The sequence below is a fragment of the Anomaloglossus baeobatrachus genome, chromosome 3, assembly GCF_048569485.1.
Source record: "Anomaloglossus baeobatrachus isolate aAnoBae1 chromosome 3, aAnoBae1.hap1, whole genome shotgun sequence".
NCBI classification, from domain to species: domain Eukaryota; kingdom Metazoa; phylum Chordata; class Amphibia; order Anura; family Aromobatidae; genus Anomaloglossus; species Anomaloglossus baeobatrachus.
Window position 1 is genome coordinate 209887422 of NC_134355.1, and position 17816 is coordinate 209905237.

At 50.4% G+C, this 17816-nt stretch overlaps 2 protein-coding genes across 3 annotated transcripts in view; one reads left to right on the forward strand and one right to left on the reverse strand.

Moving 5' to 3' along the window:
- Positions 1 to 12154, reverse strand: part of CEBPZ (CCAAT enhancer binding protein zeta) — a 165362-nt gene extending 153208 nt beyond the window's left edge. The window contains exons 1-2 of one of the 2 annotated variants that reach the window (XM_075339701.1): positions 12054 to 12154; positions 11831 to 11978 (exon numbers count right to left, since the gene is read on the reverse strand). In XM_075339701.1, coding sequence (XP_075195816.1) covers positions 11831 to 11929 — 99 coding nt within the window. In that variant the 5' untranslated portion in view covers positions 11930 to 11978; positions 12054 to 12154. The remainder of the gene's footprint in view (positions 1 to 11830; positions 11979 to 12053) is intronic. The other variant, XM_075339702.1, reaches the window with a different exon arrangement.
- A 23-nt stretch (positions 12155 to 12177) lies between these two features.
- Positions 12178 to 17816, forward strand: part of NDUFAF7 (NADH:ubiquinone oxidoreductase complex assembly factor 7) — a 198925-nt gene continuing 193286 nt past the window's right edge. The window contains exon 1 of the mRNA XM_075339703.1: positions 12178 to 12295. Within this exon, the coding sequence (XP_075195818.1) occupies positions 12238 to 12295 (58 nt within the window). The 5' untranslated portion in view covers positions 12178 to 12237. The remainder of the gene's footprint in view (positions 12296 to 17816) is intronic.

Consider the following 17816-nt stretch of genomic DNA (forward strand, 5'->3'; position numbering starts at 1 on the left):
ACAACCCCGGGACCGGGTGACGACGGCAGCGTCCGGAAAGCGGTGAGACAAGCGTTGCAAAAGATGACCCCGGGGGATGATGTGGAAGCGTTCCTGGCGGTGTTTGAGCGGGTGGCCGAGCGGGAAAAGCTGCCGACCCCCCAGTGGGCTGAGGTATTGTCGCCCTATCTGACGGGGGAGCCCCAAAAAGCGTACCTGGACCTCTGTACCGAGGACGCCATAGAATATGCGACTTTGAAAGCAGAAATACTGGCTCGGTTGGGGGTGAATACCTATGTACGGGCTCAGCGGGTAAATCAGTGGTTCTATGACGAAGCCAAACCCGTACGCTCCCAGGCCTATGACTTGTTGCATCTCGTAAAAAAGTGGTTGCAGCCTGACACTCTGAGCCGGCGCAAATGGTGGAAAGGGTAGTAGTTGATCGTTTTGTGCGCACTTTACCAGTCACCATTCAACGGTGGGTAGGACAGGGCGACCCGAGTACCCTGGACCAATTAGTGTCCCTGGTAGAGCGGCATGTGGCTACGCAGGACTTGATACGGGACACAGACTTTGCGTACCGCTTGTCGGTCCGACCCCTCCAAGCCTAGGGCCAAGGACCCACCCCCGACACCGGTGCAGGAGTCCGCTACCGTCCCGTCTGAGGCCGCGCCCGCCGTCCCTGAGGTCCGGAAGGTTCTGTACCCTAAACGACAACTCGTCAAGGGGGTTTCCTTCCCTATTAGATGTTGGCGGTGCCAGCGGGTGGGACATATGGAAGCCCAGTGTCCACTCACCACGGAGCCCATGGATTGTGGGGTTACCCGGCGGGGTTCAATGTATGCTCAGGTGGTGTGTACCGCTGACCTGGTCTCCCCAGAGACTGAGCCCCACTTGTGCCAAATACAGGTGAATGGATGTCCGGTTACAGGCTTGTTGGATTCCGGAAGCTTAGTGACCCTTGTGCGATCAACCCTAAGGGCTAAAGTAAAGGCCACAGGACGTACCGTGGGGGTGGTTTGCATACATGGGGACCGCCGAGACTATCCCACGGGGATTGTCACCATCACAGCACCTTGCGGTCAGGTGCAACATGAGGTGGGACTTATTAACACTCTTCCCTATGACGTGATCCTAGGAAGGGATCTGCCCTATTTTTGGACTTTATGGAAGGGACCTCCTAAGTCCCCTCAGATATTGGTCAGTCCGGGACCTGAGCCCTACAATCCTGAATCCGGGACGCCTGCTGTAGGGGTTCCCATGATAGGGACAGAATGTGAACCCGATAGGTCGCCCCTAGAGGTATTGGCAGGAGAGGCTGAGACGGTCGAGCCCATCCCGGAGTTGGAGTTGTCCCCGGATACGTTTGGGACAGCCCAACTCCAGGACCCTACATTAATACATGCCCGGAGTCGGGTGACAGTAGTTGACGGGGTGGCACAGCTGCCCGGTGCCCAGGTAAGGTACCCCCATTTCGCTCTTAAGCAGGATTTACTCTACCAGGTAGATGAAATACGGGGCGTGGGGGTAGAGCAGTTGGTGGTGCCCCAACCGTATCGCCAGCGGGTCCTCGACTTGGCTCATAAACACCTGATGAGTGGCCACCTAGGGGTCAAGAAAACGCAGGAGCGAATATTGCAAAGGTTCCATTGGCCCGGGGTCTTTGGGGAGGTAAAACGGTTCTGCGAAACCTGCCCGGAGTGTCAGCTTACCGCACCCCTGACCCACTTTCGCAGTCCGTTGGTGCCCTTACCCATTATAGAAGTCCCTTTTGAACGGATAGGGATGGATCTGGTGGGGCCCCTCGTAAAGTCTGCTCGAGGGCACCAACATATCCTAGTGATTGTTGACTATGCCACCCGGTATCCAGAGGCGATACCTCTCAGACATACTGCGGCGAAGCTTATAGCTCGGGAGTTGTTTGCTGTGTTCTGCCGGGTGGGGTTGCCCAAGGAGATCCTTACGGATCAGGGGACCCCATTCATGTCTAAAGTGACCAAAGAGCTATGCCGGCTACTCCAGATCAAGCAGTTGCGTACATCTGTGTATCATCCTCAGACGGATGGGTTAGTAGAAAGATTCAATAAAACCCTGAAAACCATGCTCAAAAGGGTGATCTCCAAAGACGGGAAAGACTGGGATATGATGCTTCCCTATTTGATGTTTGCCATACGAGAGGTGCCACAGGCATCCACGGGGTTTTCGCCTTTTGAGTTGTTATACGGGCGACATCCCCGGGGATTGTTGGACCTGGCAAAGGAAACATGGGAGCAAGAACCCACCCCCCATAAAAGTGTGATTGAACACATTTTAGGAATGCAGAACCGCATAAGCGCGGTCATGCCAATTGTGAAGGAGCATTTACAGGAGGCTCAGGCCGCGCAAAGCGGCCGCTAGAATAGACAAGCCACCGTGCGGACCTTTAAACCTGGGGATCGGGTGTTGGTTTTAATCCCCATGGCGGAGAGTAAATTCCTGGCTCAGTGGCAAGGCCCCTACGAGATAAAGGAAAGAGTCGGGGTGGTCAACTATAAGGTATTGCAGCCCGGTAGGCGGAAACCTGAACAAAAATATACCATGTCAACCTATTAAAACCTTGGCAGGAACGGGAAAGCCTGATGGTTGTTTTTTCCCCATCTCCCTCCTCTTCGGGTCGTTCACATCCGGCTCCAGCGACCTCCGGAGAGGACGAACCGGAAGTAAGGATTGGAGAAGCCCTCAACAAGACACAGAGGCGAGAGGCCAGACGGCTGGTTCAGCAGAACCCCGATGTTTTCTCCGAGCTGCCCGGTAGGACCAGTCTGATACGACATGATATTGTCACCGAGCCCCACCTGAAGGTACGCCTGAAGTCATACCACGTGCCGGAGGCTCGAAGACAAGCCATATCAGAGGAAGTGAAGACAATGCTACACCTGGGGGTCATCGAAAAATCCCGGAGTGAATGGGCTAGTCCCATTGTCCTAATACCAAAACCTGATGGCTCCTTAAGGTTCTGCAATGACTTTAGGAGATTGAACGAAATATCCAAGTTCGATCTCTACCCCATGCCCCGGGTGGATGAGCTGATTGATAGGCTGGGACAGGCGCGATATTTCACCACGCTCGACCTGACTAAGGGGTACTGGCAGGTGCCACTGACTGAATCCGCCAAGGAGAAAACCGCTTTTGTTACGCCGGAGGGTCTCTTCCACTATGTTGTCTTGCCTTTTGGGTTACATGGCGCTCCGGCCACGTTCCAGAGGTTGATGGACTTGGTGCTGGAACCCCACCAGGCGTATGCATCAGCGTACCTTGATGACATCATTATTTACAGCTCTGAGTGGCAGACCCAATTGGAACAGGTACAAGCGGTGGTGGACGCGCTTCGAACAGCCAGATTGACAGCCAATCCCAAGAAATGTGCATTGGGACTCACGGAAGCCCGCTACTTGGGCTACGTGATAGGCCAAGGAGTGATTAAGCCCCAAATTAACAAGGTTGAGGCGATCCAGAAGTGGCCTAGACCCCTGACCACGAAGCAGGTTAGGGCCTTCCTGGGTATCGTGGGGTACTACAGTAGGTTTGTAAAAGATTTTGCGGGACTATCAGCCCCCTTGACGGACCTTCTCAAAGGCAAGAAGTCCGTCATGGTGCGCTGGACTCCGCAGGCCGAGGACTCCTTCCGGGCCCTGACGGGGGTTCTGTGCGGACAGCCCGTTCTTGTAAACCCTGATTTCCGGAAGGAGTTCATAGTACAGACTGATGCCTCTGAGGTCGGCCTGGGGGCAGTGCTGTCTCAGGTGGAGGAACACCCCGTCACCTTCTTAAGTAGGAAGCTCACCCCTCCCGAGCGGAATTATAGCGTAGTGGAAAAGGAGTGCCTGGCGATCAAGTGGGCCTTGGAGTCCCTACGCTATTACCTGCTGGGACGGCAGTTTCGCTTGGTGGCGGATCACTCTCCACTGGTCTGGATGAGGTCCGCCAAGGAACGGAATGCCCGGGTTACCCGGTGGTTCCTTTCTCTGCAGAACTTCCGGTTTACGGTTGAACACCGGGCCGGTAGGTTACAGGGCAACGCCGATGCCTTGTCCCGTGGCCCGTGTTTGATGGCGGGAGTTCAACCCCGCACGCTTGAACTGAGGGGGGGGGGGTATGTGAGACTGTGACCGGGGTTATCTATGACGGCCGGTATGTCTCGCCCCGGTTGTGCTCACTCCATGATAGAAAGCAACTACACTCCAGGGTTAATGCTGTTTCCATACAGGCTGAAAGAAGGGTTAAAAGGAAACAGGAACAAGGGCGGGGTGTGCCGAGTGTGAGGGAGTGAACACAACTCCCTGAGTTCTCTGCCGGAGAAGCACATGTGTACTGTTGTGGTCTTTTGTTTGGATATTAAACCGTGTGCTGTGACCCTTGGTGCCTGGATCCCGTGTCTTCTGCTGCGCAGCCGACCACGATACCTCATAATATAATATAATATAATATATATATATATATACACATACATATACACATACACACATATATATACACATACACACACATATACACACACACACACACACACACACACACACACACACACACACACACACACATACATACATACATACACATTATATATATATATATATATATGTATACATACACACACACACACACACACACACACACACACACACACACACACACACACGCGATGGAGATCAAAATTAGAGAACACAAAATTTCCTAAATGTTAAGGTCATTGCATAGTCCTATGTGATTATATCCTAACATGAGTAAACTAGCAGTATTTTAAGCATATTTCATAAACTGAATTTATTGTAAAGCACATAAAAATATAAATGAAGAAGAACATAGATCAAAATTAGAGAACACTTTCAGATACTTGCACGTTTTTGGTGTTAGTGACACCTCGTGCTAATATCCTTAATTATGTGGCAAACTCTATTTAACTGGCAGCCTAACTTTCCAGTCTCCACTTACTTTGTATAATGGTGTGCCGTTCCAAAGGGACTGAAACCCTCCAGCAGCAGGTTGTCTAGATTAAGGCCAAAGGGGTGACCCTATCTGTCATAGAAAGAAGTTAATCGTTCCAAGTCTGTGATTTCGGGAATATTGCATCTTTACAACATCAGACACTCTTTCAAGTCCCCCAAGAAGGCTGGTTGGCCTTTGAAAGACAAAAGTAAGAGAAGACCGGATAATGCAGAGAATCTCCATGGCCAATCATTTCAACACTGTGGCTGCCAGTTCAGCACTGAACAGGGTAAGGATCTGTCTTGCGATACAGTGTCACGACATTTAAGAGCATTTTGACTGAAAGCCCACTCTGCAGTGACCAAACCTCTCATTAGCAGAAAGAATCAAAAAGGCTAGACTCACCTTTGGTGAGGAACATGTGTGTACAGAGGAGAAGCGGTCCACAGTTTATTTTGGTGATGAAAGCAAGTTTAATTTATATGGGTCTGATGGGAAACATTATGTTCATGAACAAACAGGGGAAAGACTGAACCCAAAAAGTATTAAGACGTCAGTGAAAGGTGGTGGATGAAGTGTCATGGTTTGGGGAATGTTTTCTGCAGCTGGAATCGGACCTCTCATACAGCTAAATGGCAGAGTGAACGCAAGTGTGTATCAGAACCTTCTTCACAACACATGGTTCCTTACTTGCGTTCATCACTCAATCAGCCAGCAATTTTGCTGCAGGACAATGCCCCCTGTCACACAGAAAAACGGGGAAAGCTGTTCCTTGAAACAGAAAACATTGAAACAATGAAAACCCAATAGAAAACCTCTGGAAAATCCTTGGTGCTAAAGGTATGGCAAAAGAAACCCACAACAAAGAACTCTTGAAGAGACTGAAAGAAAAGTGGATCAAAAATCACCCCAGAGCAGTGTGAGACACTAGTGATGTCCTGTGGCCGCAGATGTGCTGAAGTCATTTACAGCGACGACCTGTACACGTCCTACTGATTGGTGACTGTTACCTTCAGAAAGTATAGCTATAATCTTTCTCTGTGCTACAGTCATTGTTCTCTAATTATGATCATCACATTTTGGGCAAAGAAAAGGTTTTATGTTAATAAACTTTGGCTCTTTTGTAAAGCACTGTTCTAGTGGCATGGTGTACACTTTACAAAAAAAATAAATGTATATATTATATACACACAGAACATTCATTCTCCAAATTATTGTAAATTAATTATTGCGCTTTTACCTTTTCTTTTCAACGCTTCTCTTGATACCTTTTCTCTTATAGAGGGTCTGCAGATCTTCTCTGCATCCAGCAGTAGTCCCCCTGTAACGCTCACCGCTGGTGCTGAGACGGCAAACGAGAGTGGAAGTAGACCCACTGGACCACAGGGTGGAACCCACACTTACCCCTTAGTAGGATGGGCTTAAGTAAGCACCTTCCACAAGGCAGACACGAGGTACCACTCCCAGAGTAGAGACCGGGACTGTGGGAGCCCACTCTTCCAGATCTTTTAGGTTTCAGGACTCTCACTGGGCAACAATGAATTTCAGCTTCCTCCAAAGATTTCTATTGGCTTCAGGTGTTGAGACGGGCTGGGCCACTCCAGGACCTTGAAATGCTTCTTACGGAGCCCCTCCTTAGTTGCCCTAGCGGTGTTTCGGGGCATTGTCATTCTGGATGACACAGCCCCGACCCATCTTTAATGGATGTTATTGGCCAAATTGGCCTACACTATACAACCTCACACACCCAGCCAGGACCACATCATTCATGTAGTGTTCCAGGGTGCCCGTAATCAAACCCTAGCCCATGACAACCATCCTGCCCATTGCTGCATAGTGACGATTTTGTCTCTGGAAAACACCCAGGGAGTCAAATGCAGTGCACATTGCAGAATTAAAAATTGCAAATAAGCCCTTGTAGAGCCCAGTACATTGTAGTGGCCGTACATTGAGCCAAGCTTGTGCAGACATATTTCCTCCCACCCCCCGTTAAATTAAGAGGGCTTTTCTCACTGCAGCAATGCCCAGCATGTGGACGTTAACTGTGGTTTAGGCACACTGTGGTGTTAAGAAGAGAGCGGGTATTTGGATGTGGGAGTGCAGATTTTGCTGCCTTTTTTTGGAGGAGGTGTGGGGGAACATAGTGCTTTTCCACAGCCTTTGTACGCAGTTTTCACATAATCAAGACACGATACCTTACACTTCTATGTTGTGACATCGGACACAGAGAACCGGTGAGGAGACAGTTACTCTCTTTATAGCACTCATTTGGGCCTAAAAGGTGCTTTGTGAGCACACATTATATCAGGCTGCGCAGCACTCAAACACTCACTTGAAGAATCTTCGGTACTAAGGTGGTAATGCAATGAGAGGGACATTGGGATCAATTTGGCAACTGGATCATACTTGGATACTGCCCTTATTAGGGCAGGAGCGGATACACTAGGCTTGACAGGGGATTTTTGTACCGGTCTTCCTGCCTTAGCATCTGCGTTTTCCAGATGGTCTTTCTTCATCGGCTGAATGGGGCGAGACTGAACCATTACTCTTGAGCACTGGTACTAGTGAGCACTTTTGAACCTTTCACTGTAGCTTGTGTATATTGTCTATATACTGTATATGGTCCACAGTCTGCATAGTGTTATGATAGACAAAGCATCTTTTTTAAAAATCTAATAGGGTTTATTTTTTACTTTAGTTATATTTTCTCCATGGTTTTGACATTGCTGTATTTGAAAGTTATTTTGGAACCTATTTTTACCTGGGGGTCCTTGTATCTAAAACTCAGAAAAAGCGGATGAACTGAGAGGGAAGTATCTTCGGTATTGTGATTACAGATGTGAAGTGAAGCATCACCTTTAAGTACAATAGCCTAATATAGGCCTATGTAGCTAATTTCAGAGATCGTGTAGCCTTCTTGTATGATTAATCCCAAACCAGATGATGACAGGGGAAAAAAAAGGATCAGGCAGTTTGTATTAAAAAAATAAATAAATATGACATTTTACTTTTCCATGAGAGAAATCTCTTTTCCCATGAGAAATCCATGGACACTCATCAGTTGGAAGTAGGGATAGATTCACCTGCAGTCGTCTAAGGTGTGTGGGCACCTTTAGGCTAAGTTCACATTTCCGTTAAATTGTATCAGTCACAATCCGCTGCTCTTGTAAACAACGGAATCCGTTTAGCGGATTCCGTTGCTCCCATAGACTTGTATGAGCAGCGGATTGTGACTGATGATGCTGCGTTGCACCCTCCGCCCGACTGATCCGTCGTGGAACGACTGACCGCCGGGCGGGAGGAACGCAGCATGTAACGTTTTTTGAGCAGCGAGATCCGTCGGATTTCGCTGCGCATGCTCTCTGGCTCCCTGCACACGTCACCAGCTTTGGTTGGTTACCCGAAATTTACCCTGGTTACGGTGCAAGGAGCCAGCGCTAAGCGGTGTAGGCCCGTAACCAAGGTAAATATCGGGTAACCAAGGTAAATATCGGGTGCTTTGCTACCCGATATTTAGTCTGGTTACGTGTGCAGGGAGCCGACACTTCCCCGCTCGGCCCCGCCCCCTCCCGCACATGTATGTACACACACACACACACACACCTGTCCCCAGCCATGCAGACAAGCACTGCCATTGACACCCTCGTCTGGCCCCGCCCACCGCTCGGCTCCGCCCCCTCCCGCACTCCGCATGTGCACACACATACATACATACATGCACACACACACTCACTCACAGATACACTCACCTGTCCCTCCCCAGCCATGCAGACCACAGCACTGCCACTGACATCCTCAGCGCCTGGCCCCGCCCCCCGCTCGGCTCCGCCCCCTCCCGCATTCAGCATGTGTATACACATACACAGACACACACACACACACACACACTCACCTGTCCTGCAGTCCCTGCGGCACTGACGTCCTCAGTGCCACGGCCCCGCTTGGCTCCTCCCCTCCCCCCCGAACTCCGCCCCCCGCACACAACGGAATCCGACAAAGAATTCTGTTCTTTGTCATCCGTTGTACAGCGTTGAACAGCGCATCAGTCACATGCGTCAAGCGACGCATGTGACTGATACAAAACAACGGAAATGTGAACTTAGCCATAGTCTTATAGTTAAATGCTTCCTATAACATTTATGTCACTGACGTTCCTATAAGAAAACTGAATCATCTTCTGATTTATAGTGGTGGGGTTCAAAAAACTATAAGGCTTTACTCACGGGGCACATTCTGTGTGCATTTAACATATACGCTAAGAAATGTATATTGAATGAATGCCACATAATGCATCCATCACTGTATGAATCCTTGGTATAACAGCACACAAAACATAAATGTACAGGGTAAAGATGCTTCATTTTGCACCGAGGCCTCCACTTCTAGCATCTATGAACAAAGCCTTAAGGTCACCATAAACATTAGATGGAATTGTGACAACCATCTGATGTGTATGGGGTGGAGAAGGAATAGAATAGATTTGCAGGACCCTGACCCCAGCAGCCAGGCTGTAGTCGATGGACAGGCGCCCATCCAACAGCCTCTTACCTGCAGACATCACTGATCCTCTTTCAATGAACCAGCCTGGTGTGATGCCATCATGGTAGCAGGACACACACTCCTCATGCCAGGTTTGCTAATCAAAAGTTGGAGCTTGAGATGTTGGCAGGGAAATGCGCTACCACCCTACATCCATCGGGCACCGACGCAGCTGCTGGACCCGGTATTGGACGAATCAGTTTGCGGGTCTCTAGTCCAGGACATCCCAACTCCGATAGATGATATTTGGGGGCAGTGGATCCGCAGTGGGATTGAGTTGTTTTTAGGAGAGATTACTGACGCTCATGCCACTGATAGCACATGCACCTGGGCGGTCTTCACAGATGGTCGCCAACCATCTCATGGGTAATGTCTGCTTACTAGTGTGACCGCGAGGACATACTACAGTGTGTGCACCGGTGTGACCAGGATTACATACTACAGTGTGTGCAGCGGTGTGACCGGGAGGACATACTACAGTGTGTGCAGCGGTGTGACCGGGAGGACATACTACAGTGTGTGCAGCGGTGTGACCGGGAGGACATACTACAGTGTGTGCAGCGGTGTGACCGGGAGGACATACTACAGTGTGTGCAGCGGTGTGACCGGGAGGACATACTACAGTGTGTGCAGCGGTGTGACCGGGAGGACATACTACAGTGTGTGCAGCGGTGTGACCGGGAGGACATACTACAGTGTGTGCAGCGGTGTGACCGGGAGGACATACTACAGTGTGTGCAGCGGTGTGACCGGGAGGACATACTACAGTGTGTGCAGCGGTGTGACCGGGAGGACATACTACAGTGTGTGCAGCGGTGTGACCGGGAGGACATACTACAGTGTGTGCAGCGGTGTGACCGGGAGGACATACTACAGTGTGTGCACCGGTGTGACCGGGAGGACATACTACAGTGTGTGCACCGGTGTGACCGGGAGGACATACTACAGTGTGTGCACCGGTGTGACCGTGAGGACATACTACAGTGTGTGCACCGGTGTGACCGTGAGGACATACTACAGTGTGTGCACCGGTGTGACCGGGAGGACATACTACAGTGTGTGCACCGGTGTGACCGGGTGGACATACTACAGTGTGTGCACCGGTGTGACCGGGAGGACATACTACAGTGTGTGCACCGGTGTGACCGGGAGGACATACTACAGTGTGTGCACCGGTGTGACCGGGAGGACATACTACAGTGTGTGCACCGGTGTGACCGCGAGGACATACTACAGTGTGTGCAGCGGTGTGACCGCGAGGACATACTACAGTGTGTGCAGCGGTGTGACCGCGAGGACATACTACAGTGTGTGCACCGGTGTGACCGCGAGGACATACTACAGTGTGTGCACCGGTGTGACCGCGAGGACATACTACAGTGTGTGCACCGGTGTGACCGTGAGGACATACTACAGTGTGTGCAGCGGTGTGACCGGGAGGACATACTACAGTGTGTGCACCGGTGTGACCGCGAGGACATACTACAGTGTGTGCACCGGTGTGACCGTGAGGACATACTACAGTGTGTGCAGCGGTGTGACCGGGAGGACATACTACAGTGTGTGCACCGGTGTGACCGTGAGGACATACTACAGTGTGTGCACCGGTGTGACCGCGAGGACATACTACAGTGTGTGCACCGGTGTGACCGCGAGGACATACTACAGTGTGTGCACCGGTGTGACCGCGAGGACATACTACAGTGTGTGCACCGGTGTGACCGTGAGGACATACTACAGTGTGTGCAGCGGTGTGACCGGGAAGACATACTACAGTGTGTGCAGCGGTGTGACCGGGAGGACATACTACAGTGTGTGCAGCGGTGTGACCGCGAGGACATACTACAGTGTGTGCACCGGTGTGACCGCGAGGACATACTACAGTGTGTGCACCGGTGTGACCGCGAGGACATACTACAGTGTGTGCACCGGTGTGACCGCGAGGACATACTACAGTGTGTGCACCGGTGTGACCGCGAGGACATACTACAGTGTGTGCACCGGTGTGACCGCGAGGACATACTACAGTGTGTGCACCGGTGTGACCGCGAGGACATACTACAGTGTGTGCACCGGTGTGACCGCGAGGACATACTACAGTGTGTGCACCGGTGTGACCGTGAGGACATACTACAGTGTGTGCAGCGGTGTGACCGGGAAGACATACTACAGTGTGTGCAGCGGTGTGACCGGGAGGACATACTACAGTGTGTGCAGCGGTGTGACCGCGAGGACATACTACAGTGTGTGCACCGGTGTGACCGGGAGGACATACTACAGTGTGTGCACCGGTGTGACCGGGAGGACATACTACAGTGTGTGCATCAGTCTGCAGTTAATGCCTTACCTTGGTGCCACCTAATCGTAACACCTCCTCCAGCGTGAAGCCATCTTCTCCAGCGCCCGCACTGTCTGCGCCCGGCTGGCTGTCCATGCCGTCCTCCATTTCGTCAGTGGCGGAGAAGCCAGAGCTCGCGGCACCGCAGGCGTTCTGTCTGAGAGAACAGAATACACATGATGGCGGCTGGAGAACACGGCTGTGTACCGGACGTGAAACACACATCACATACCTGGGGGAAGGCTGACGAGCCGCGCTCAGTGGGAATGCTGCGTGCAGTGCAGGCCACGTGACCGACTGGCGCAGGGAAGCAGCGTCACAGCCACGTGACCGACAGGCGCCTTGGAGTAGCGTTACAGCCACGTGACTAGCCACTTCCGGTCCGGTCGCGGCGTTCGGTGACAGTTTTTTGCAGCATGAGTGTGGTCGTCAGATTACGGCAGTGCGGGAGAGCAGCGCTGCACGCTCGGGCCGGTAAAGTGATCGTGCATGCTGGGACCACTAGTTCCTCAGCAGTTACAGATTTCTCAGGCTTGCTTAGCGCTGTCGGGGCTCCCAGTCTGAGTTGTCAGTCAGTATCACTTTGGCGGAAATCTCCGGCCTCCATGGAGGTGTCCTAGGTGGCTGTGAGCCCAGGGCTGCAGTGCCCGCATTAGAGCGAACATCACGGGCGCCGAGACCGCTTTGTATGGGGGGGGGTGTAACCCGTTCACACCCGGCGATTTTCCTATTTGTGTTTTCCTCCTTTCTTGTGAGAGCCATAGCTTTATTTCCCCTCAGTATAGCCGTATGGGGCTTGTTTTCTGCAGGAGTTGTGCTTTTGAATGACAGCGTTCATTCTGCCACATATTGTACTGGGAAACCGGAAAAATATCCAAGTGCTGTGAAAGTGCAAACACCTGCGATTGCACAATTGTTTGTCCTTTTATTTACCATGCCCACTATATGGTAGCACTGACCTGCCAGCACGGCTCCCCGGGCAGTGCTAGTTCATAGATACAAACATGTAGAGGTTTACTTTTATCTATGTGGTGAAAAACATTCAGGAGTTTGTAAAATAAGAAAATAATAGCGCTTTAGTCACCATTTTGGGGCTCGGTGACTGCTTATTTTTTGCTTATTTAGCTGACCTTTTTAATTATATTATTTTTGGGTCAATGCGAGGTTTTGATAGTTTATTCCATTTTATTGCTTTGTTGCCGCTAATAAACGTAATTCCAGTGTTTTCACTTTTTTTTTCTCCCCACGCTGTGTACCAATCAGATTGATTTGATGTTTTGATCCAGCATTTCTGAACGCCACGATACCAAATGTGCATTTTTTTTATTATTGTATCTTAAATGGGCAAACAGAGGTGATTGGGACTTAAGTTGTTTTTATTTTGTCATATTTTTTAAAACTTTATATTTTTTTTAACATTTTTTATTTATTTTACTTGTCCCCCTAGAGGACTTGAAGCCTGCAATGTCCGATCGCTTATGCTGTACAGAAGCGATGCCTCATCATTGCTCTGATAAGCAGAAATGCTTATCTCCTGTGAGCTGTTAAGGTGGTGTCACACACAGCGACAACGACGTCGCTGCTACGTCACCATTTTCTGTGACGTTGCAGCGACGTCCCGTCGCTGTCGCTGTGTGTGACATCCAGCAACGACCTGGCCCCTGCTGTGAGGTCGTTGCTCGTTGCTGAATGTCCTGCTTCATTTTTTCATCGTCGCTCTCCCGCTGTGAAGCACACATCGCTGTGTGTGACAGCGAGAGAGCGACGAAATGAAGCGAGCAGGGAGCAGGAGCCGGCGTCTGGCAGCTGCGGAAAGCTGTAACCAAGGTAAACATCGGGTAACCAAGGGAAGACCTTTCCCTGGTTACCCGATATTTACCTTCGTTACCAGCCTCCGCCGCTCTTGCTGCTAGTGCCGGCTCCTGCTCTGTGCACATGTAGCTGCAGTACACATCGGGTTAATTAACCCGATGTGTACTGTAGCTAGGAGAGCAAGGAGCCAGCGCTAAGCAGTGTGCGCGGCTCCCTGCTCTCTGCACTGTGACATGTAGTTGCAGTACACATTGGGTTAATTAACCCGATGTGTACTGTAGCTAGGAGAGCAAGGAGCCAGCGCTAAGCAGTGTGCGCGGCTCCCTGCTCTCTGCACTGTGACATGTAGCTGCAGTACACATCGGGTTAATTAACCCGATGTGTACTGTAGCTAGGAGAGCAAGGAGCCAGCGCTAAGCAGTGTACGCGGCTCCCTGCTCTCGCGGTTATGATCGCTGCTGCGTCGCTGTGTTTGACAGCTAAGCAGCGATCATAACAGCGACTTACAAGGTCGCTGTTACGTCACAGAAAATGGTGACGTAACAGCGACGTCGTTGTCGTTTAGTGTGACCCCAGCTTTATGTCAGCAATCACAAAGTGAATCGTGACAGCGACAGGGATCTTCATCTCACCCCGCGCTGTCATGGCGATACATTGGCGCCCTGTGATCGCCCCACAAGGCTGCTGATGGCAGCAGGGAAATAGCACGATCCCAGTCACAGCACATCAGATCACGCTTTCAGTTTGACATCTCGATCATAGTCACGGGCGAATCAGATAAGCAGACGTGCTGGGAATAATACAGGCTCGCCATGCCAGCCTGCACTAAAGTGAGGGAGGCAGCTTAGGGGGTGTGTGTGTGTGTGTGTGTGTGTGTGTGTGTGTGTGTGTGTGTGTGTGTGTGTGTGTATATATATATATATATATATATATGTCCTGCATAGGCTTAAAGAAAACTACATATTTCATACTTCTGCATCTCTACAGTGAAGCTGGTGGAACATATATGTTTTTGTAATCCCTCATTGTATGCCATACTCATTTTTGAATGTCCCAAGTGTATAAATTGTTATGCTATGTGCATTTTTGATTTTTTTTTTTACAGCATAACCATACCTACACCAGTACAGTGTGTAGAATGGTGAACAGGTTTCTAAGTTCATTACCTTCCAATGCAAGTTCACACAGACTTACATTTTACTTTTTAAGATTTATTATTTTTTATGTAATTCAGAGTCCTGCAAAGGGCCTTTTGAGTGCATCTTTAGCTTCTAATACTTTATTGCCAGCCTTTCCTCTTGAGCACCAACTTGCATCTCTGTGGCATTGAGTGAACAAGCGTCTGCGGATGTTCACGAGTGATGATGGTTCCAGGCCTGTATTGGAGCCTCAATCAACTCTCTCTTGGTCCTTGGCTGTTTTTTAGATATCTCTATTGATACCTTGTGCCACAAATTTTCCATTGGATTGAGGTCCGGGGACTGGGCTGGCCAGTCAGTAGTAGCCACTTTGTTCTTTTTTTTTCCATTCCATTACTGTCTTAGCTCTGTGACGAGGAGCATTATCATCCTGGAAGATATAATCCCCTGAAAACAGGTGTTGAGCAGAAGGCTGCATTTTCTTAAGGAAGTCTATGTATTTTTTTGCATTAACCATACCCTCCACAATATGAAGCCTTCCAACACCATTGGCTGCCATACAGCCCCAGACCATTACTTTCATCGGATGTTTCACAGAGAAGCTCAAACACTCTGGCTTGTACTCTTCATGTGGAAACCTTCTCACATAAGACTTGCCATCATTTCCTAAAATGCAAAAAGTGCTTTCATCACTAAATAGCACTTTTTCCCACTCCTCCTTCCTCCATTTTGAATATTTCAATGCCCACAGTTTTCACCTTTGTCTTTGTATGGCTGTCATCAATGGCTTCTTTCAGGCCTTGCACCCTCTCAATCCTGCTTCCAAACATCTCTTCCTAACAGTTGATGTTGCTACCTCAATATTGCACTTTTCTTGCCATTCTCGCAGAAGCTGAGGAGAGGTGAGCTTTCCATTGGCAAGGGATGTTCTGATCAGTACTCTATCCTCCCTTTTAGTTGACTTTCTGGGCCGACCAGATCTGGGCCTGTCCTGGGTAATTCCAAGCTGCTTATGTTTCTGCAAAATTCTTACAACTGTCCTCTGATTACAGCCAACCTTCCTTGCGATCTGGGGGCCCGTATAACCCTCATCATGTAGCACCACAACTCGCACACGATCCTCCGCTGACAAAAATCTGAAGGCTCCCATCATAAAGCTCTACAGCAGGGGTCAGGAACCTTTTTGGCTAAGAGAGCCGTAAACGCCACATATTTTGAAATATAATTCCGCGAGAGCCGTACAATATGTTTAAAGGGCCATTGACAGATCAATCGCTCCAATGTTCACTTAGTACAGCAAGGAATGCTCCTCCCTGCTGTATAAAGCCACAACTGGACTGAAACAATGGTAATTAGCAGTAAAAAAATCAAATAAATAACTTACATTGTGAACTTGCGATGCATGACATCAGTCCAGCAGTCTGGCTTCTTCTTTTTCCTGCGCATGACTGGAAGCTGGCATTCTTCCCGCCTGATGTTGAGAGAATGCCAGCTTTGAGGCATTCGCAGAAGAAAGAAGCTGGAATATTGGACGTCACACAACGCATTGTCAGTTATGTCAATTATCTATTTTATTATTTTACAGCGAATTATTGTTTAGGTCCAGCGGTGGCTTAGTGCAGCAGAGAGGAACACTCCTTTGTGTACTAAGTGACCGCTGGAGCAATTGTATCTGTCAGTGGCCCAGACACCCTGCTTCCCATACAGCCTGCACCCCCCATATCACACACACACACTGCTCCCCATACAGCCTGCACCCCCCATATCCCACACACACACACTGCTTCCCATACAGCCTGCACCCCCCATATCCCACACACTACACCCCCATATGTCACATACCCTGCTTCCCATACAGCCTGCACCCCCCATATCACACACACACACACTGCTCCCCATACAGCCTGCACCCCCCATATCCCACACACACACACTGCTTCCCATACAGCCTGCACCCCCCAGATCTCACACACTACACCCCCATATGTCACATACCCTGCTTCCCATACAGCCTGCACCCCCCCATATCACACACACACACTGCTCCCCATACACCCTGCACCCCCCATATCACACACACACACTGCTCCCCATACAGCCTGCACCCCCCAGATCTCACACACTACACCCCCATATGTCACATACCCTGCTTCCCATACAGCCTGCACCCCCCATATCACACACAATACACCCCCATATCACATACACCCTGCCTACATATCTCACCCTGCCTGTACTCCAACTTACCCCTCTCAAACACTCTGCACCCCTTCACATGCTTCTGTCACAGTCTGCAGCCCTCATATGCCCCTCACCCTGCAGCCCCCCTCACCCTCATGTCCCCTCTTTTCTTATTACCAGTCATCATGTGTCCATTATCTCCTTCAGGATTCAGTATCTTGCTTTCTGCCCGGCATCCTGTGTCTCCTCCCACACAGTCACATGGGCGTGACATCATCGCAGGTCCTGCAGGATGGAGATCCAGTCTGCTGTGCAGGTCAGGAGCCCTCCTGCAGCTCAGACACGGCTGGTGGCCTCTCCAGGTCAGGGGCCCCGCTACTGACACTGGGCTCCCCTGACTCACAGTTCGGCCACTACACAGCAGCACTACACATAGACGCAGAGCGGCTGCCGGGCCCCTATGTGTACTAGTGCCGCTGTGTAGTGGCCGGCCTGTGAGTCAGGGGAGCCCAGTGTCAGTAGAGGGGCGGCTCACTTCTCGTTCCCCCGCTGATCCGGTCTCCTCGGCGCATCGTCCATTGCTGTCGCTCGCTGACCTCTCAGCAGGCGCGCAGTGATGACGTCACCGCGCTCGCTGCAGAGCTGTCAGAAGAACGCCGACAGTCACAGCGGGGAGAATGATAAGAGAGAGAGCGCGCCGCTCACTCTCTCATCATTGCTCTCAATTGTGCTGGCGCCGGCCCTGATCCTTCCCATAGACAGGTAGGAGCCCTGTCTGCGAGCCAGATGCAGCCATCAAAAGAGCCATATCTGGCTCGCGAGCCATAGGTTCCCGACCCCTGCTCTACAGTATGATTCACTAG